Here is a 22,201-nt window from a genome sequence, read left to right as displayed (position 1 = left end):
GCACACATGCCGAATCGTGTTCCCTCCCCTCTGCACTGGAAAGTATGGGGCTCGCGAGGGATCCTGGAAAAGTCATCTGCAAGAAGCGGTTGAAGCCTTGAGGGTATAACTGTGGGGGGGGGGGGGATTTTTGCGGGAAGGTGATAAGTCAGCGAAAAATCTAAAAGTTTAAGTCACCATTGATTCCTCAAATTCCACTGCTCTGTCCAAGGCTTGTTTTTTTGCCCTCCTCACTTGAGTTGGACTCCTAAAATAGACATTCTCATCAGGCGGCTGTCACGTTCATGTCTAAAGGTTAATGGAATAAAATCCAGCCAACCAGACTCTTAGCCTCAGATGGTGAATAAGTGTAGGGGCTGTGGGACCAGGCCTACCCACACTAGATCGAGTTTTTTTTGGTGTGTGTGTGTGGGGGGGGGGGTATTGTGCTGTGTAGAGTACAGAGTCTGGATGTGCAAAATTAAGAGCAAGCATCTGTGTCGTGGGAAACTACATCTCCCTTATCAAGACCTGCATCTCTCCCTCCAGATTATGAGCCCAAACGCGCAGTGTCTCTCATTTCAAATATCATTTAAGTCTGCAAAAATAGCCCCGAGCGCGCCGAAGGAGATCACAGTGCTGGCCGTGTGCCCCCGACTTTTTATTAACATCCAGCGTTGTTCAGGCCTATGGCTCTCTCTTCTCCTCCGAATCCCTGCTGGACTGTCTAACCTGGACGAGACGTTTCGCTCCAGCCGTCAAACTAACTCCCCCACACCACACAGCGGACAGTGATTTCACAGCATCAGATTCGATCCAACTTACAACTCGACTTTTTACAATCCTGGCTACTGAAAACAGTGGAGGCGCGATAAAATGAAGCACACGCTGTTACACAACTCGTTAAATTTGTGAGCGAGTTTATCATTATCGGAGATTATCACTGACTTCATCCCCGACTAGGGTGCGAGGGGCACCGAGGCCTGGGCCCCATGAAAATACCCACTTGTCAGAGAGAGAGAGAGAGGGAGGGAGAGAGAGAGAGAGAGAGAGAGAGAGGGAGGGAGAGAGAGAGAGGGAGGGAGAGAGAGAGGGAGGGAGAGAGAGAGGGAGAGAGAGAGGGGAGAGAGAGAGGGAGAGAGAGAGAGAGAGAGGGAGAAAGAGAGGGAGAGAGAGAGAGAGAGGGAGGGAGAGAGAGAGGGAGAGAGATAGGGGAGAGAGAGAGGGAGAGAGAGAGAGAGAGAGGGAGAAAGAGAGGGAGAGGGAGAGAGAGAGAGAGAGAGAGAGAGAGGGAGAGAGAGAGAGAGAGAGAGAGAGAGGGAGAGGGAGAGAGAGGGAGAGGGAGAGAGAGAGAGGGAGAGAGAGAGGGAGGGAAAGAGAGAGGGAGAGAGAGAGGGGAGAGAGAGAGGGAGAGAGAGAGAGAGAGGGAGAAAGAGAGAGAGAGGGAGAGAGAGAGGGAGAGAGAGAGAGAGAGAGAGAGAGAGAGAGACCTGACTTCACCAGCACTGCTATTCTAAGGCCTCTTAATACAGTGTGGATCTATGCCCAAGCAGAGCATTCTAACGGCAGGATGTGGATGCTTTTCAGCTCCTATTAGCCGCTCTGAAATCACACACTTTCCATTCCCCTGGCTCCACATTACATCATCATCAGCAGCTATAGCCATACACTTCACAGCTGACATCAATCTCAAGGTTTGAGAGGAAATGGTCATTGCTGGGCCTTACATATTTTAGCAAACATATACATTTCCAAGCGGTCCCGAACCTGACATTTGTAAATACCCTGAGCTGGAGAGCGATAGCTCTCGCCGCATAATTCACCAGTGTACTCCGCGGGGCAAAGTGTTTTCATTTGAAACAAGCCTAATTCCACACTCACAGGCACCTATTAGACCAAGAAATGGTCCTGCGTGTAATTTAATATCACACAGCTATGGCTGCACTGCATCACCGAGGACCAGAGAATAGCTAATTCTTCCAAAAAACTGCTGGGCTTTTTTTTATTTTTTATTTTTATTAACGACCAGTAATAAAATATATAAACTGCACTATTAGACTTTATAATGTCTTTCATAGTCCCTAGGATAGAGCCAGCCAATCAGCGCGTGGGCTGAGTGGGCACTGCCCCATGGCAGCTTCCTGGCACAGTGGCGAGGGCGAACAACACGCTGGATAAAACCAGAGCCTTTTGGCTGATTCCTGTCCTGCTCTAATGAAGGCATAAAGCAGGACTCACAGCATCGTGTTTGCCCATTTGTTTTTGACCATTCAGGCCGTGACTGGGCTGCTCAGTCTCTGACATGCCCAGACTTGTAAAATGCAAGAGAGAGAGAGAGAGAGAGAGAGAGAGTGAGTGAGTGTGTGTGTGTGTGTGTGTGTGTGTGTCTGTGTGTGTGTGTGTGTGTGAGTCTGTGCGTGTGCGTGTGCGTTTGCGTGTGCGTCTGTGTGTGTGCCTGCGTGAATGTGTGTGTGTGAGAGAGAGAAAAAGAGAGACGGAGGGAGAGAGAGAGAAAAATGGGAAGAGAGAAATTATTGGAAAATGAATGGCAAAAGTGCTGTTAAACACCAACTCTAAAGTACTCAATGAGTCAGTAGCCTACAACCCTCTCTCTTCACACTAAAGTGGTGCAAGTCAGTCTGAGTGCCTTGAATGATTTAGCCTGGATGAACATGCCCTGTGTTTTTCATATTCTTAAGGCGGCACAGGCAGCATACGCAATGCAGTGTACACCTTAATAACAGTCTGAGCAGATGAAGACACTCAAGCAGGCAGATGTTGGTCTGCGGTGCGCTGTGACAGTGTTGTTCCTGACCGGTCACCCCCCCCCTCCCCAAACACTCCAGAAACAAAAGCACCCCAAGACCACAGCCCCATGGGGTGTCCCGCATAACCAGCTTCCCTGGAGGGGGCGGGGGTGGCTGAGGACGGAGGCCCAGAAGGCCCAAAAGGGTCTCACAGCCATCCCAGAGTGCCTCAGTGTAGGAAGCCTTTCGGGTCCACAACCCCTCGTCCCACTATGGGCCGTGTGGCAGACGGCAATCGAGGTCCCGCCGCGGAGCGGATTTTTCTTTGATGAAACAAGTTTTGCCAAGCGCCAAGAACAGCAAGTGCCACTGCCGAAATGTAAATCAAACAGCCACCCGTGCGCTAAGTCATACACGGAGAAGTCTGGAGACACAGTTGCTGCCGTCTAAAAATGCATGAGTAATACGGACTGTTCAGTTGTGTGGTTAGCTGTGGCATGTTCCCCTGGCACGGGGAGAGAATGAGTAGCCCCTTCATCTCAGTACGAAGTCAGCACATGAGAGAGAGAGGGAGAGAGTTCAGGCAAAACAATCAGATCCATTTCACGTAAGGGAGGAATTCAACCCCTATATCAAAAAAGAGAAGAGGAGAGGGAGGAGGAGGAGGAGGGGGAAAAATCTTGGAGTGTGTGGGTAAAGCTTTATGAGTGATTCTCAAGGCAAGGTTCAAGCTAAAAATACACTTTCATGGTGACATATCCGAGCCAACTGGGCTTTTTTTCCCCCTCTTGCACAAACCGAAGTCCAAAGCACATTTCCTCTGGTATTCCAGAGATATTTCAACACTTATTCAGGCCACATAATATTTTCACAGAATTATTGAGTTGGGATTGCGCTGGCAGAGCTCTCATGCCATCGAAATCAAGGAGCGCTTCAGTTATTTATTTGTGACATTCCATTAGTATACCTCAAAAATAAAGCACCACACAACAGAATGTGAACTTTTTCTTCAAAAAAAAACTGCTAGTGAATGTTATTACACTACAGATCAGATAGTATAAAAAGATGCATAAACAATAGATGTATGGAAATCCAAATGGCATCAAAAAGACATTACGTTTCCTTACAGTGAAGGACAAAATGTGTCACTCAGGATGGAACTAAACGAGACTAATCGAATCATAAATGAATCTCTGAGTGATCTGATGACATTCTCCCTGGCTTGCATCAGTGACTTTATCCTTTCAACTCCCCTCTGGTTGCCATGGCGGAGAGGGCTTTGTGAATAATAATAACTCACTTAATCATAACGTTTCATCAAATACTTCTTTCAGTGAGTGAGGAGGAGAGAGCTGACGCAACGCAGTTATCTACAATGGAGACATGTGTTTCATTTAAAATGCCTTTCCCTCTCCTTGCACTTTTCCCATCAGGGTGATTCAACCAGGAGTCGGCTCTGATGGAACCCGACACTAGAGTAGGGTTCTGTCATTAACTCCCATTAAATCACGACTAACAACCCCCACCCCCATCTCTTACTCAGCACTCAGCCAAAAGGTTTAGGTTGACAAATACCACAAGAAAAAAAAATGATCCCCGGGACTTTTGTGAATCAGTGGAACAAGCTGCAAGTATTACACTATCCCAGGCACAATCAAACGATCTGTGCCTCCTCGCTGCTGAAGTCATAGGCAGCGAGTCACCCTAAAGACACAGAGCTGAGTCTTGCACTCGGGGGAACCGCCTCCGCCTCCGCATCCTCCTCTTCTGTCCTGCTGGAGTCAGAGGCACCACTGTTTGGAGCTGGAAGCAAACACTACGGGCCAACAAATCCCGCCTGACAGTCCATGGCAGAGGTTAAGTCATTAGATAAATAAAAGCAACTGGCCACATCCATCGTATAGTGCCAGTATAGAACCAGTCTGCTATTACATTGTTCCCCTCAGCCCCCTCTCAGTTTCTGTGATTTAGAAAAAGTGGCCTAAATGTGGGGTGTGCGGGAGCAGCCAACAGTGAGACAAGCCTCTCACAGTAGCACTTACAACTGCAAAGACCAGTTAAGAGCAGAAACTATCTTTATTGCCTGTGACACTCTGAAACGGAGACAACACCAGGCTTGAATCCCCTGGAATACTTCTACAACATTTAACACTTCACCTCAAATCCTGTGAGGCAAGAAAGATCAACCGAGCGAAGCAGGAAACCAACTCAGGCCAAGGGAATTCAGAAACGATGCCAATGCCACTGCTTATGGACTGAGAGAAGAAGTGTTGATCTCACTCGGTGTGAGTATATGCGTGGGAGTAAACGTGTTGCCCTGGAGATTCGAATAATCGACCCAAGGAGTCCCTCCAAAGCACATTACTCATCTGTTTTTGAGCTGATTCAACAGTATGATTAGTGTGTTTGTCTGAAAAAGGGGTCATTAGCAAGAAAGGTAACTTTTTCTTTTTTTCTTTCCACAACTAGAGAGCCCAGGCCATCATCTTCCAAAAAGAATTTCTCCGGAAGGTTTCGAATGAGCAAAGACACAAACTGAGATATTCTATTTCAACAGGATGTGTTTCTCGAAGAAGATAAGTATTTTTCTATGGTCACACCGTGTTTTCTTTGGGTAGTGGGCACTGATGTGCTGTGGGGTCTAACACACCAGTGCAGCTGTAAAGATTATCATCTTCAGTTCTCCTCTCTGACCAAAGAAGTCCCGGTCCCGCAGTACAAACAGCAGTCTGAACTGACAGCAGAGTATCACAAGCATCAGAGCCAAACTTAATAAACGAACCAATAATCAGTTAATCAATCAATAAAGTTTTTCTTCCAACTGTACCACCTCATTTATGATCTTTAAAAAATCCTCATGAAAAGGGTTTATAGGGATACTTCCTCTTTGTAGGTGCTTTTGAGGGTATATGACAACAACAACAACAACAACAACAACAACAATAACAATAACAACAACAACAACAACTCAAACTCAAAGCGCTGGCTCTGTGAGAGAAAGCTTCCCTTTTTGCCAAACGGGGATTAAGGCGCTATTAGCCTTGCAAATGCTGCTAAGCCCAGGCTCTGGTCTAATGAGTGGCACACTGTGTTTCCTCACGAGAGCTGACACAGTCCTCCAGATGTGTGATAACATGTGGCCAGGCTCTCCTGCTCAGAGCAGCCCGCTGACTGACCGACCGACCGACCGGCCGCTCCCTCGCTAGCTCCCTCGCTCGCTGCTGGAGAGAAAATCCCCAAAAAGGAAGAGTCTCTCTGCTGCTCTCATTTCATCCTCCACTTATGGGCCACAGCAATTCAACACTTGGAGAATTCACAGAAAAAAAATTAACCTACATTGGTGTCGTCTTCATGAGAACCCACTTCAATACTTCTGGTAGAGCTGATATGAAACGGCAGAGTGATTTGCCTCTAGTTTCGACATGAGGACAATAAAGGATGTATTATGTGAACAGGCATATTCAGGTGGAAGTGTTAGTACACAGACATTCAACACCAGACCACAGACGAAGAATGCTGCGTGGTATACGGAAAATAATCCCCCTCCCATTCAGGTGGAATAAAAAAAACTAAATATACACTGCTAACACAAACAGTTTACCATTTTTTGTGTGAAAACTGCCCAAAGAAAATCATTATTGTGAACAGACAGTACATCAGCTTACACTCTACAACAGAATCAATATGAATATCATGTTACTGTTAATAATACTGCATTCAAATGTATTAAGGCTAAATCTGTCCAGCATTCTATTTCAGGCCATGGTGAGAAATACAAATCAATCTGTAAGGTCGGCAAAAATTGAAAAAACATCCATTTTAATCAAAATATCTGCAATCATAAGACAATATATAATGCCAAATCATTTGCAAACGCACAATGAGAAGACAGGGGAAAAAACCCAAAATGCCCATTTACAGAACCAATTTCCAGGCAGGTATCTGACTGCTGGTTAAAATCCTTCTTGCTAACTTTGCTTGTCTGTGTCTATTTCAAGGTCTCTTTATCATAACCATGTTCTTCAAAACGTCACAGTGGGCGAGCATGTCTCTATCCTGATCCTGTATTCCAGTGTATGTTGAGAGAGTGGTTGCAATGCTTATGGCTGGGCTCTGAGGCACAGAAGCCGCTGTACCACAGCAGGCGTGTGGTGTAAATCCATGTTTATGAACCATTTATGTACAATGTAAACACAACATTTACTGGCCACAGCCCAGCAGACACGGCATAGACAAATACAATCCATCGGCTTCACAGAGATTATGACCAAAAAGCTATGGATGAAATCAACTGCCAAATTTTTTTTATGACATTTAAAAACATTGTTTGAACTCACTCAAGCACCCCATCATTAATAAGACACTATGCCGTCTGTTTATAAAAAGCTGTCCCCAAGGCTTTGTGTGGCCTTGGTTGATTGCTTGACCGATTACCTTACTGGTAGAGCTTTCCACCGTAAAACAGTAAGGCAGCACAAAGACATGCATGTTCAAGCAACCCCACGAACAGCATCTAAATCCTAACATTGTGAAACATCTTGAAATGTGTGGTTCAAACACACAAACATTCACACACACACACACACACACACACACACACACACACACACAAAAGAAAAAGAGCATAACTTTGCTTGGCCTTACGTCCGGATTTGAAAGACAATGAAATTGTTCATTTGGAACTGGGACGATGGTGAGGGCACAATTGTGGGATAGAAGCTCATAAATGCTGAGACACATTCAGCAACATGTGGTTTGGATTTGGCAAGAAAAAGTAATAATCAACCCCTCCGAGTCTTGTTGTGCCGAGGGATGATTGCTAATATAAAAGTCAGATTTGTATAATCATAACGTAGAATGGATGGATAATTACCTCCGCACCCCCCCCCCCCCTCTGCCCCCCCCCCCCTCACCCCTCCTCCTCCACAGTGCCACACCATCATCTAAACAGGATGTCGGGCATTTAGAGACATGGGGTAAATGCCACTTGCTAGTGGCAATGTCCTCTGAGTGTTATTGATGTGGACTGCTGAGTGTCCAACACACACAGTCTGAATGCCCCAGTGAGACAAGCGAGTGACGTTCGCATGAGAAACAAGTCCGAACCGGGTCAACAGCACTGTGGCAAAGTGTAAAATGAAGATGTAAAGACAAACTTGCACTTGAGTCGGTGGTAAAATCAAACTGTTGTGTCAGTACAAGGACTTTTAGCTATTTCTGCATGTGCTTCATGTGCTGTCACATTAAGATACATTTCACAGTAATGCATGTTTGGATAAGTTGAGAGGCCTATTTTGACACAAAATAATTTAGTCCCAACTGGGTTAGAGTTATCATATGGTACTTATACTTAAAAAAAGAAAACTCAAAATGATGTCAAATGTATCTCAAATGAGAGCACAATTTCAGTTTTCCATGGGGTGCACTTTTCATACAAACAAATGAGTCCTATTACTGTTGTGTGATTTACTGAACTGCTTCAACATTTATTATTATGTTCGGCACAACTCCACATAACAAACCGATGATAAAATTGGTATGTCTTTGGCATTTATCTGCCAAAATATTACATTCTGTTTCAATAATCCAAACAAATAAAATGCTGTACTCTAAACTTCCCCCCCTATTAAACCCTGAGAGGAAAATGCTCGTTTCTTGAAAAAGGTATTATTGGTTGGAATTTATTTTGAATTGTAAAAACAATGAGGTCATATAAATGCATTACTTATCAGATCTGTTTCACCAAATATCAATTTATTGACGTGATCTCAACAAATCCGACACGATTAATCTCTCAGTAAAATTCATCACAATGTAAAAAATGTATAAATGCAGTCCACATCAGTTTCACGTCTTGAGCTCACTGGTACTTTTTAAAGCTCCTTCCATTAGTATAACAACGTTTAACCCTCAGCCAGCTTCCCCAATCTATTCCCATTATCTAGTATATATGTTAAACACCTCAATTTAAATGATTTCAAGCTGACATCTGTTGGCATTCTTTCTAACAGAAGGGCCCCTGCTATCTGGCACTACTTCATGCAACACTTCAGGATGATGTGATGGTGTTGGCTCTCTGTAAGATGCTGGCGGCACTTCACGATCAGTTAATTAACAATCGGTTTGGTTGTACCTTGCAGTGGCGAATAGGTTATCTGCATCATATCGTGTAATTGAGTGTGTGATGAGTTTGGGTAATTAACAGCACTATTACTTTAATGACTGTTAGACTGTTAGGGGGAACAAATATCAGCAAGACTGTTTCTCAAGACGTTTCTAAAGAATCGTTCGCCATCATTTTATCAATTTAACATCTCCGATGTGTTAGTTCCATTCTCATGATGTTCTTTGTAAAAACTTACCTTGTGCAGCGGAGAGGGGAAAGTATGCTGTATGTCCTTTAGACGCCTGGTGCGCCTGAGGTTTCTCCTGAGCTCCAAAGCGCTCTGCCGGGACAGCCACTCGCATGGGGCTGGGACCGTGCATATGATCTGGGTTATGATCAGGGCTTCGGCGTTGCTGGGCTCCACAGTCGTCATTCCCAGGGCGCCTGGACGTGATGTCTGATTTACTGTTGAACATGGAGATGGTCAGCCCTGCAAAGTCCGTGAACGCTGGGGCTTGATGGTGACTGACCATCCCAAAGAGTGCAGACGTCTTCTGCATTTGGAGCTCCGATTTTCCTGTGTGCATGTCCACCCTTCGCAGCGAAACCCAGTCTGTTCTCCTACCTGCGTGAAGATAAGTAATTTTAATAACGTATGTGGCATTGCCGAGATCCTAATCACAGCGATTGAACAACGTAGCTGCTTTATTGATCTTCTTTCTATCTTCCCACTGCGCTTTAAAAGAAAATACAATCAGCATTTAGATGAGTGGGAAACTAAGTTTCACTCATGACATAAGGAACTTTTCTAAGATAATTCAACAAAGTTTATTGTTGACTCTTACCTTGATAAACTTTTGAGGCCAAGAAAGAACAGATTAGATTTGGAATGAGCGATGAGCATCAGCGTCTGCGTCAGGAAGTTTGGAACGTGCGCATTTACCGACCGCATCCTTTCTTGTTTCAGCCGCAATTTTTTATGAGTTTTCTGAGCTTGAGTTCTGAAAAACCCAAACACGCGTCCTTTTTTTCTGATTGACTTCTTTAACAACCACTCCGCAGCCCAAAAGAGGTAGGCACGAGTGACGATATCGCAGTGGGCAGGAAATTAGTAAATTGAGCGCTAAAGCCTCTTGAACATGCAGCCTGGAGAGATAGCGCAAAACAATGGTCCCAGATGATGACTGAAGACCAGAGTGGACAGGTGCCAGTATGAACTGACAGAAATGTCTCTGTTTGAGAGGACATGGCTTAACTGAGGCGACCAGTCTACCTACCGGGCGACAGGCGCGCATAGGCCTACATCAACACCAGACGATAATGCGCGACTTCCATTGCTCAAATCGCGATTGTAAATGAATAAACCAAGGTTCATGCTGAAAGATTCCTCTGTGTATTTCAACGCATCTCCCCTGAAAAATAAAGATGGATAGCAATATTTTTACTCTTGATAAATCCGTTTTGAGAAGCGGAGCTTTTCTGTGTTTCAGGGTTCTAAACTAACAGGTAATATGTCAGAGTATTTTATATTACGGTGTAGCATTGCACCATTTCAGGTGGTCGTGACCCAGTTCTGCTTAAATTCCGTTAAGGGGGTTGGATTATAAGAGTTACAGGCCATCAATACCATTCCCTATATCTGTACTATGACACTTCTGTGTAGATTTTATCTTTAAAGTCGGATTACTAAATACGAAGTCTGATTGTGCCAGCCTATAGGCCACTGTGGCGCACTCCAAATTAGAAACATTTAAAGTTAAGAGGTTCCTGATGTTTACTTTGGTTTGCTAGAATATGGCCGCAAAATTGTACTTATTACATAGCCTACAGGTAAATATAATTAATCCATGTGAAAACACCTATACCAGTCGGATAGGTCTATGATTTTTTTTAAAGATGCCAGCCAAAGAATCGTGTCGCAATATTGCTGACATTAAATGTGGCCCGTATTCTGAAATATAACAGTGGGAGAGGGGTGTTGTAATAACCCACATCTCATTTTAAATAAGCAATTAGACCTAACATATTCCAGCTAATTAACAAAACATTCTTGCCGAAATGATCAGTCGACTCCCAAATTCAACTGCTAGAATTCTTTGTTACACAGCTAAATTGCGACATCTTGTGGTCAATTTGTTGCTTATTTTGTTATTTCGATAAGTGACTCAAAGTGGGCTCTGCCGTCATTGTGTATTTTATTCACGTTAATTAAAACACGCTTCCGTGCATTACTGTAACTGAATAATATACTATATCTAAGCTATGGATATGTACTGAATTATGTCCTACCACCAGGACAACAAGACATCAGAGCACAAAGGACATGTTCTGCCAACTTAAGGGCTAACAAGAATACTATTTACTATTAATACTGGCTCAGAATAACTGAATGATGGAATCTGTAGCATCTGCTCCAGGGCCCAAGCTCGTAAACACATCATCTTCACGGAAGTATTAGGGTGAAATGGCGCTCACAAAAAGAGAGCAGACAGGCATAACAAGTTATTGAGTGCAAAGGGTGCTCGCTGTGATCTGCCAGGTGTATAAAGAGGAAATAAATTGGCTAGTTGTTTTCACAATACAGTTCAATTCATAAGGTATGATAAAAGGATAATAAAATGGACTGACAAGCTCAAAATATTTCCCCAAACTTTGATCCAATTTTAAAATGGTGTAACTGAGCAAATGAGAGGAAATGCAACCTTGCGTGCAGACATGCATAGGAGCATACAGACATACCATCTGCTCAGTCGTGTGGGGGTGCAGACATGCATAGGAGCATACAGACATACCGTCTGCTCAGTCGTGTGGGGGTGCAGACATGCATAGGAGCATACAGACATACCGTCTGCTCAGTCGTGTGGGGGTGCAGACATGCATAGGAGCATACAGACATACCGTCTGCTCAGTCGTGTGGGGGTGCAGACATGCATAGGAGCATACAGACATACCGTCTGCTCAGTCGTGTGGGGGTGCAGACATGCATAGGAGCATACAGACATACCGTCTGCTCAGTCGTGTGGGGGTGCAGACATGCATAGGAGCATACAGACATACCGTCTGCTCAGTCGTGTGGGGGTGCAGACATGCATAGGAGCATACAGACATACCGTCTGCTCAGTCGTGTGGGGGTGCAGACATGCATAGGAGCATACAGACATACCGTCTGCTCAGTCGTGTGGGGGTGCAGACATGCATAGGAGCATACAGACATACCGTCTGCTCAGTCGTGTGAAGGGGCAGAGGTTGTGTGGCTCTACCTTTCTCTCTACAAATACCCCAAAGGTGTTCTATTGGATTCAAGTCAGACGACATACTTGGCATCGTGTGCTTTGGATCGTTATCATATTGGAAAATTCCTCTTCTACCAAGCTTCTGGAGACTGGGAGTCATCTTGTCAGACGGTATTTTGGTATATCCACAGGCAGTTATGGTGCCATCCATAAATGTCTTCTCCCCAACATCTTTTGCACTCATGCAGCCCCATGGCATCACACTCCCACCTCCGTGCTTCACTGTCAGAACTATGGCAGTCCTGGCCAGATTCTTGCCAAACATGCTGGACCCCTTCTGAGCCAAACAAATTCATCTTGGTCTCATCTGACCAAAGAATAAGCTCACAATATTCATCAGGCTTCTTTTAATGTTCTTTAACTAAGTTTAATCTTGCAGTTATGTGCTGAAAAGCAAGCAAGGTTTTTTTTTCTTTCTTGGACGCGATCCATAGAGCTTGGCGTTATGCAATGTCCTTCACACTGTCTGAGCTATCGCAGGTACTCAGATCTCCATTGATAACCCCCTGTGCCAAGTCTGAAGCACTTGCCTGCCTGTTTTTCAGTAGTAGACTGTGTAAGTAGCGCACTGTCCGAGGTATCATTTTAGGGGAACAGCCACTGCGGCTCTGATTAAAGGCACTGTGGATCATTCTATACCTCCTGATTACTGCTGCAACTATGTTTCAACTTATCTTTTCTGTATCCTTTTCCATCTTTCTGAAGTCTCACCATCGGATTTTCTGTGTGGCGTCATGATGCAGACATGCACATAGACACATAGACAGACACAGATAGACACTGACTGCCCATATGTCCAACATAGAGAAGGGTCTGCTGTTCACTGGTCATCTTATAACCATGTTCATGCAACGAGGCTAATAGGAAATCACAGGTGTGCTTAATGGTCTTCTAACGTGTGGGTCAGTGATCATAGGTGTATTGACTCTTGTCAAGGCATGTATTTTCAATGCAGAATTCTAAAGTATTTGTTTTTGATTGTTCGTAAGAGGAAATACTCTTGTCAACTTAGAATAAATGCAATTATTGAGAGGTGAGACCATTTTTAATCCTTTGACACTGAAGTGATATTGCACAGGGATGTACTCCCTTCTGTTGTACACTGCACATATTGTAGTAGCAGTATTTGCCATTACCATTAACTTACATGTTTGTCCTAGGCCATCGTATAAATGTTTGACCTGGGCCTCATGTGAAAACATGTTCTGGGTTCACAGCTAGAATGACTACAGCACTTTAGGCAGTGAAAGCTTAAAGGTGATTTGTGAAAGTTTTCACCTTTGTGACAGATGGGTGGTCATTCAGCAACAATGTTGAACTGAGGCAACACAGGAACCTGGAGGATCGGCTAGCTACAGCTACAGGTCCTGGAGGATCGGCTAGCTACAGCTACAGGAACCTTGAGGATCGGCTAGCTGCAGCTGCAGGTCCTGGCTGAGCAGGATCTCCTTTGCCCTAAAGGGGTTGATGACCTGACTAACGTCACTGCTTCACAATACGGAGCATTGCCTGAGAGACTGTATGTCATTCTGGGTGGAGATGTAATCTATAAGGCACGTGGTACAGACATACCACAGCTAAATATAACTTCATCTAAGTTACAGCTGCCAAATATGGAGTATGACTGTATGTTCTTTAGGGTAATGTAATTATAATGTATTAAAATGTAACTATAAAGTGTGTCATGCCTTTGATGGATGGATAAGCCAGGTTGTGTTTAGTTTGGCTCATTCGTCCTCATTGTCCTAGGTTTTTGTCTTTCTTTTTGTGGATTATGATGACTACAGATCAAACCTCTGGCCTCTGTAATCAGATGTTTCAAAACATGGTGTTTGACTTGTAAATTGGGTACATGCAATATGCTTTAAAAGTTCATGAATATGTTTGTACCTCAGTTTTATCAAAGGTTACACTTATTATTTAACATCAGCCGTATATTGCATCTTGTATCTATAGGAGGTTTGTGTATATATTTGAAACATTGTGTGACCTCTAAGATAGCACTTAAATGCTATGAAGGTTAACATGACTACTACATGGGGCCAGTGTTTCAGTTTCTACATTGTGTGTTGATCCTCACCCATGATTTTGTGTCACTAGTATGAAACGTGATAATGACAGGGACACAGCGACTCCAGTGGTGATTGCCCTGCAGGCAGCAGCAGCCTCCTCACCTCAGCAGCAGCCGGCAATGACAGCGAATGGGAACTTAACAATCCTCAACAGCTCCAGTGATACAAGATCAAGAACCCTATCTCTCCCAGATCCAGACCGGGCTGGGGGCAGGCCAGGGACCACCCTGGGCCGTCGTCTCAGCACTGGATCCCGAGGCTAAGGCCGTCGGCTACTCGCAGTGGCCCTGCCTCATCAGTCAGGATGTATCAACGCTGGCAGACTCCTGGGGGCCAGCATGACATCCTGCAGCTTCTGGTGCCCCTGTGTTCCATCTTTGTTCCAAAGTCCTCCAGCTGTTCCATGGATTGGTGGGGGCAGACTACTTCAGGGTGGGGACTATGTCGTGTGAAGGGGGGTTGCCTGCTTCTGTGTGTGTAAATGTGATGTAGTTTAATCCATTATGTTCCCTTAAGGGCTTTGTTATTGGAACATGGGTGCAATCTATGGTGTCTATCACCCTAAGGAATCCTATGAAGGAATTAGATTCATACATCATATTTCACATGCAAGTAGCCTACACAGCATACTGATTATTAATATAGTGAACTATTAATGTAGGCCTATGCTACCTGCGATTTTGTAAAACGCTTCGTTTACAGTCAGTGTGGGCACATGGCCAGGGGACACTAAACATTTTCAGTAGTTCAGTGAGAGCAAGACCACCTTGCCAATAGCACGACATACAGTATTCTTGCTCAGATTTTCTGCATAACCAACTGAATGCCTGTAGGTTCCCGAGGGGCAAAAACCGGAACGGTATGCGCACAGTTTGCGCTACTGTAAGCGCACGGCTTCTTTTTGTGGCTCTAGCAACATATGGCGCCAGTACTTTGCAGTCATCATAACGTATTCCCTCAGCTGAAAATTTGTTAAACTCAAAGACAATATCGTCAGGAAAAGACAACGGATCACTCGAAAAATTCTCTCCTTCCGAAGAGAACCTCGTAGAATTCGGGCACCAAGGTCCACTGGATTCTCCAAAAATTGTGATGCCATTTGGTAGTGAAAGGGCAGCACTTTTTTTACAGCCGATTTCAGATGAAACTCGTAACATAACCTGCTCCAGGTTTAATTTGCAGCATAAATTACCATGGTGATGTAGCCAGGTCAAAAGAGAGCTACCTTCGTGACATTGAAAACCCTGACATACTACGCTAACCCACTAATCTCGCTTCGTGGTCCACACCTATTCGCATCGCCCACGATTTTACAATACTGTTCTGATTTTGCGCACGGTAATTGCTCATACAGGGGCGTAGTTTACGAACTCAGATTTCAGATGAAAACAATTGCCATTAATTGAAATTCAAGGGCAGCGGGAGAGTGAGGGATTTCCCACTGTTTCCCATTACTTCACACGGGCTGCGGGCTACCTTTGCCCTGTGCTGCACAGTATGTTGTGTAAGCGGAAGTTGCGTTAATAGCTGAAGGAAAACCACGACGCTCGTGGGGAACGTAGCCAGATGTGTGCATGTCAAGGAACAAGACGTGCACTGCAGACCAGAAGCCACTGGTGAACAGCAACTACAATGGCAAGCTTCGTTGCTTTACTGAAGGCTGTCGGCCTTATGTGTTTGGCAATGATACAATTTTCAGTCCTCTCCGTCCTATCGTTAGTTTTCCCGGGTTTAGCCAGGAAAATAATCTTAAAAGTAAGCGAGAGGACAACAATGCCCCAGAACCCCAAATTTAAGTATGAAGACTGGGGACCAACTTTTATGAGCTGGACTTTCGTCAAAACCGTTGCGATCCATACATGGATTTCTCTGGGAGAAGAGGCATTTGTTGGCCATAAGGCTCCTGATTCAACAGTTATCACAATGTATAAACAAAGAAAAACAGTCCTTAATTTTCTCAAAGGTGAGTTTCTAGCACATAGCATATTTTAGGAGTAGCCCATGCATTTCTGTTTGGTTGCTGTTCATAGTTTTCTGTTGTTTATTCTATAGACAACAGACCACTGGTCCTCAGTTTTGGAAGTTGCACCTGACCCCCGTTTCTCTTCAAACTTGACGAGTTCAAACAGCTCGTCAAGGACTTCAGCCATGTAGCGGATTTTCTCGTTGTCTACATTGCAGAAGCACACGCAACAGGTAGGCACATTCCATTGTTACCATGAACCACTAGCCTACTGGATATTCACGGGGCATGAAGCCCTTTTACATTTGATTTGTCTCTGCACTGCTACTCAGTGACACTTCAGTTATACTTAAATACATCCTTTAATATTTTGTTGCATTTTGACAGATGGGTGGGCATTTAACAACAACATCGATCTGAAGCAACACAGGAACCTGGACGATCGGCTGGCTGCAGCACAGGTCTTGGCCAAGGAGGATCCCCTTTGCTCTATTGTGGTTGATGACATCACTAACGGCGCCGCTGCAAAATACGGTGCATTGCCTGAGCGGTTGTATGTTCTTCAGAGTGGCAATGTAATCTATAAGGTATGCATTCGTGATCAGAACAGAAGACAGTTAGGCAATAAGCTATCTGCAAAAAGTTCCTCTGGCGTGAGAGTGTTCGTGAACTAACTACACCCTCTTGTACTTGAGGAATGTTATCTAGTCACGCTACTCTAGCCCTTGCACGCACACATATCCTGTCAATGGGGGTGTATAGCTAATTAGGTGAAAGGGTTTGTTTTGAAAGCACAATAGCACAAATGCAAAACCTGCTGTCGGTGAAGTATTTGACCTCCCGACTGTTTAAAAAAAAGTGTAAAGGTGTCATATTGTTATGTAATAAGATAATACAAACTGCATAAATCAATAGGCTACAGGGCAACTCAAATTAAATAGCCTATTCTGGCCTTTTCTGTTGCAGTTTAGTTTCCCAATTTCGAATTCGTGTTTGGTCTCAGTGAAGCTTAAAATAATTAAGATTCCCACCGTGCATGTATGAAAATGTTGATAAACATCTATTGAAACACTGACATCAAAACGATAAAAAAGACAGAAGCACAGTACACAGGCCATGGCATTTTAACCACCAGGTTAGTGACATAAACATTGATCTTTGGCTATTGTTTCTAGGGAGGGATGGGCCCTTTTGGTTATAATCCCCAGGAGGTGCGTAAAGTACTACAGAAAATGAAGTAGGAGATTGAGGCCAGCCTTCTGTATGGCTTGTAAGGTAAGTGATGTGAAGGGACCGCAGGGCTGAGGGTGTGGGATCTTAAACCTGCTCTGCCTTTGTTGTGTAAAAGAAGCTGAAGGGAATACACACAATTCAGAATTCATGGAATGTTTTTCTAGTCGTACTACTTTGTGTGCATTGCAACCAAGAGTGTTCTCTGTGACCCATTTATTAGAAGATAGACTTATCTTAGCTATGTTCTGTCTGAAGATACAACAACAACAACAACACAACAACAATAATAATTGCGATGCACCAGACGCTTGTATCCAAAGTGACTTACAGTGCAGATAGATATGCTCCATCAGTGGATGTTCTCCCAGGGAATCAAACCCATGATCTTGGTTTCTCTACCAGTTAAGCCACAGAAACAATTATCCAACAATGTAACCCCTGATCCCAAAGCTGTTGTGACTGCCCAAATATTCTATCTGTGGAGCTTTCTGTCCTTATCTTAAGCAGTCTTGCCTCAAGCTCTCTGTTGTTCTCTTTTAAACCTAGGTGGGGTACCTTATAAAGTCAAGCTGGTGACTACTGTGGCTTTGTCCTTCTTTTCCAGGGAGGCACGTATCTTTTCAGTCGCAGAGCTCAGGAGATGCAAAGAATCCTGCCAGAAGTGAAAAAAAAAAAAAAAAAAATCAAAGGAGTTTTTAAAACACTTTGTTTTGATTTCTTCATATTTAGGAGAGTTGTATGAGTGAACATCAACATGACAGAAAGACGTAGTGCTCAGCTAAACATTTGAATTCCAGTGTCTCATTGTTTTGTTTATGATGACTACAGATCAAACCCGTGGCCTCTGTAATCAGATGTTTAAAAACATGAGCCGGTGATTGACGTGTAAAGAGGACACTTTCAATTTTCTGTTTATATACATACGTTTGGTACTTCGGGTTGTATTCCTTTATACAAAAGAGCAAAGCAAAGATGTTTTGAAGTCTGAATAAATGTACTTTTTATTATTGGATATATTTCTGGCATCTTACGCATCCTATTCTTATTGAAGTGGCACATTAATTACCCTTTGGAGATGACATTTCTGTTGCATTGACTTGCATAGTATATGCAGAATTCCTTGTCTGGTTTTACTAAATGGAGAGAAAATGAACACTTGGCTCACTTAAGACATGAATGTCAACTTTACAATACATCTCTGATTAGAATCAGTTTGCATTGACACTGTTTTAGAAATCCTTGCATCAAAGATGCTCAATTAAATCATTTAAATATTAAGTTTACTATTAACAGTTTAAAAATGAGTGGGTGTCGCATCTTTTTTTCTCTTTAGTCTGATGTTTTTTTTGTGACCAGCCATGTTTTGGTCATTGTATCTATGCAAGTTATATTAATTACATTACCAATATGTTATATTATTCACATATGTTAACATGTATCACACTGATTGCATCCTGAAGAGCAAACGTTTGTAATCTTCTAACTGCACTGCAATGCTAAAGTTTACATCGGCTCTACATGCAACCTGTGTTTCCTTGTATACATTGTGTGTTAATGTTCACCCATGATTTTGTATCACTAGTATGATATGTGATGATGACAGTATAAACCTGTGGGTCACTGTAATCTGATGGCTTCATAGTAGGTTGTGTACAAAGTTAGGAGACAGCATTAATATCACAATTGTTCAGCACACAAGTTTAATAAATGAGTATAAACCCATATCGCTGTTTGTCCTTACAACACTTATTTAAGATTCATGGCTTGATACATTCAAAGGTCATATTTCTGTTGTCTATTTCCATTTATTTATTTTGGAAGATGTATTTATCCAAAGCAAGTTATACATGCAGAGCCGATCAAAGGGGGAGTTTCACCGGACTCCGGCTCGGGCTAGCAGTGAAGAGTCAAATGCAAACTACTAAGCCCACAGGTGCTGCTACTAGCCCAAACTACTAAGCCCACAGGTGCTGCTTTGATACTTGTCCAGCAGACATAATAGAAAGAGCTAGAGGAAGAAAATGACTTTGTATGTTAAAAGGCCTTGCCATTGTTATTTAGACTGAGCTAGTTTAGATTTGTAGTAATATGTCATTTTCCTAAATAAAACATTCTCTCCTCAGCCTTTCAGATGAGTAGTAATGTCACGGTATTTGAACAGGGCCCCCTATAAAGACTGAAAATGCCTATAATATTGGCCTAGACATGTTCAATGTAGTCACATCCCATAAATATCTTTACCAGCGTCCTCTTCTGCTCTGTGTATTTACAGTGTTTGGATTTAGTGGATGGTAGCGTACTGAAAAACGCAAATTAAAATTTTAAAAGCCAATTGTGTATACCAGAGCACAAAACTCAAAATGTTTTACAACAGAGATTATGGAATACAACTTTGTCATGGCACAAAATACTGACAAAATCAGAAACTACCTTCCTACACGCACCAGCTCAGCGTTGCTAAAAATGAACTTCAAACACCTACAGGCAACCCGTAAAGATTTATTACACATGTGCTCTACCAAGCTAAATCTTGCCATCAAGAACAATAGGTCTGACTTGAGCAAGCCATGAGGCGTGCATGGCTTTCTATTGTGAAGCAGGAAAAAACACACGAGTTTAATGAATAGTATCATTATTCTCAGACATTTTAACGGGCGACACTATGATGCATGTCCTCCTTTCAACTTCGATTTGATCTACTGGTCAAGCCTTGCCCTGTAAGACTGCAACTGGGGAGATAGGCGTAGGGAAACTGCCAGGTCTTGTTGACAAAGTGTGACAGTTACAGCATGCAGGGGAGGGAGCAGAGGGCGGAGTAAGACAACTCGGCCAAATCCTCAGGTCGCAAACACACAGTGAACTCAAACCACAGGTAGGCACCTTTTCTCTATCGCTCCACCAAACAGCGTCTTCAAATTAGATGATTTCTCTTTCATCTTTAAAATAGTCACAGCTGAATTAGTTCTGGAAGTATTAGATAAATATCAATCTTAATGGCATTGCATGAATATACTAGCATGCTTTTTTTTGTCAGTTCCTGTCATGAACTATACCACTATAGCAAATTGAAATGAGCACTTATTCTCCTTTTTACTATTGCACTGTTCTATTCATATAAAATCTACGTCATTTTTCCATGTCTTAATTCACACTCACTGGTTGCTGAGAAATGGACGGGTCCAATCAGGCACGCAAAGTGAGCCGCATCACACTGAAAGAAACAGTGAAAGGAAACAAGGAAGACAGAGACACCCATGCCCTCACTGAGGTACATCACTGTCAGATCATCATCTAATTTACCACTTCTCTTTCATCTGCCACAGAAATATGTAACAGTAATGGTGTGCGATAGCAGACTTTTCTGTTCATTACATTGTTTGAGGTTGAAGTCTGTTTGGCTCCTGTCAGCAACAACCATTTAAGAAATGAATTATGCTGGTATAACGAATTGACAGTGAACATGTGTTGAGTGGAGATTTAAGTGTCATGCTGTGTTTCGACCCCAGGGCTCCCTGTCTGTGCCTTTACTAACCCGGCGGATCTCCAGACAAGTCCAGCCGCAGTCTCAGGACCGCGGGCTCATCAGTCTGAAGGGCCTGCTCACAGCTCAAAGGTTCTCAAAGGGGTTAAAGGTCAGTGTGGGGTCTGCGACAGCTGTATACCTTCATATCACAACCAGTAACCTTTCTGACTCAGAGGACAGAAAGGTGGATCATCTTTGTGTCTGTGTATGGCTTTGTTCTCAGGAACGGGCAGCACAGAAACTAGCAGCGAAGCGAGGTTCCAAAGGCCCTGCAAGGAAGCCGATTCCCATCATAAACGACCAGGTCTGAAAGAGCCTTAAACAACATCTGACTTCCCTCAAACAGTAGCAGCACCTTAACATCTTAATGTTTTTGGATTTATTTGTTTGACCTTTGATTGACAGTGCATTAGTTTGGCAGTGAGAAGGTATACCATGAATATATACCATGATCATGTCAGACCACAGGCCCCCCTCGGAGGCCAGAGTCTATGGCATAGCAGCAGAATAAGTTCTAGGTCTCATGATTGGAAATCATCCACCATGACCATGTCCTGATTACATACAATCTCTGGCTTGCTTCAAACAATCGCAGCATGTCAACCCTAGAAAGCCAACTCTCTCTCTTCTCACATCCTCCATGTTGTGATCCGCAGGTGCCAACCAGCTGCGCCCAGCCCAAGGAGCGCTTCCCGACGGCCCACGTCACGCAGCTGGTGCAGGACTTCCTGGCCTCCCGTCTGGAGGGCGTCTGCTACGGCGCCGGCCTCTCGGCCGGGTCCTTGGTGCTGGCGCTGAGCCGGGAGTTGAGCGGACTGGTCCGCACCGTCTGCCCTCCGCGGTACCGGCTGGTGTGCATCGTAAACCTGGGGCCCGCGGGCCAGGAGGGGCTGATGCTGGCCAGCCGTTGCCTGTGGGACGCGCACGCAGACACTTGCATCTCACACACCACTCTGACGGCTCAGGTCTTCTGCACTGCGACAGTGTTCGCAGTGTATAATGAGTGACAGGTCATAGGGGCGACAGTGGTACAGTAGGTAGAGAAGTCGTTTAGTAATCAGAAGGTTGCTAGTTCGATTCCCTGTCGAAGCGTCCTTGAGCAAGACACTGAACCCCTAATTGCTCCTGATGTGCAGTGCGCCATCAGTGTAAATGTAAAATGTGTATACATTGTAAGTCGCACATATGTAAGTCGCTTTGGATAAAAGCGTCTGCTAAATGACTAAATGTAAATGTAGGTCAAGAGATTTAAAAGGGAAACATGCAGTTTATCTATATTACACAA

The 22,201-nt window shown here is 43.9% G+C and overlaps 2 protein-coding genes across 4 annotated transcripts; both read left to right on the top strand.

The window, feature by feature from the left end:
* The first annotated feature begins 15,121 nt into the window (after positions 1 to 15,121).
* Positions 15,122 to 19,115, top strand: dio1 (iodothyronine deiodinase 1). Of its 2 annotated transcripts, none has more exons than XM_031574481.2 (5): positions 15,122 to 16,160; positions 16,250 to 16,393; positions 16,548 to 16,747; positions 17,336 to 17,435; positions 17,940 to 19,115. In XM_031574481.2, the coding sequence occupies exons 1-4, from the start codon at positions 15,830 to 15,832 to the stop codon at positions 17,399 to 17,401; spliced, it is 741 nt and encodes a 246-aa protein (XP_031430341.1). In that variant the 5' UTR covers positions 15,122 to 15,829; the 3' UTR covers positions 17,402 to 17,435; positions 17,940 to 19,115. The 2 variants fall into 2 exon arrangements, with proteins under 2 accessions (XP_031430341.1, XP_012677123.1); XM_012821669.3 differs by having other exon boundaries at positions 15,278 to 16,160; positions 17,998 to 19,115.
* Positions 19,116 to 19,183: 68 nt separating this feature from the next.
* LOC116222042 (dynein light chain Tctex-type 4) lies at positions 19,184 to 22,003 on the top strand. Of its 2 annotated transcripts, none has more exons than XM_031574483.1 (5): positions 19,184 to 20,265; positions 20,561 to 20,661; positions 20,900 to 21,025; positions 21,140 to 21,220; positions 21,573 to 22,003. In XM_031574483.1, the coding sequence occupies exons 2-5, from the start codon at positions 20,563 to 20,565 to the stop codon at positions 21,921 to 21,923; spliced, it is 657 nt and encodes a 218-aa protein (XP_031430343.1). In that variant the 5' UTR covers positions 19,184 to 20,265; positions 20,561 to 20,562; the 3' UTR covers positions 21,924 to 22,003. The 2 variants fall into 2 exon arrangements, with proteins under 2 accessions (XP_031430343.1, XP_031430342.1); XM_031574482.1 differs by having other exon boundaries at positions 20,552 to 20,661.
* The last annotated feature ends 198 nt before the right edge of the window (positions 22,004 to 22,201 follow it).

This window comes from Clupea harengus, chromosome 10 (assembly GCF_900700415.2).
Source record: "Clupea harengus chromosome 10, Ch_v2.0.2, whole genome shotgun sequence".
Lineage (NCBI taxonomy): Eukaryota > Metazoa > Chordata > Actinopteri > Clupeiformes > Clupeidae > Clupea > Clupea harengus.
This window is presented reverse-complemented; position numbering and strand designations above follow the sequence as displayed.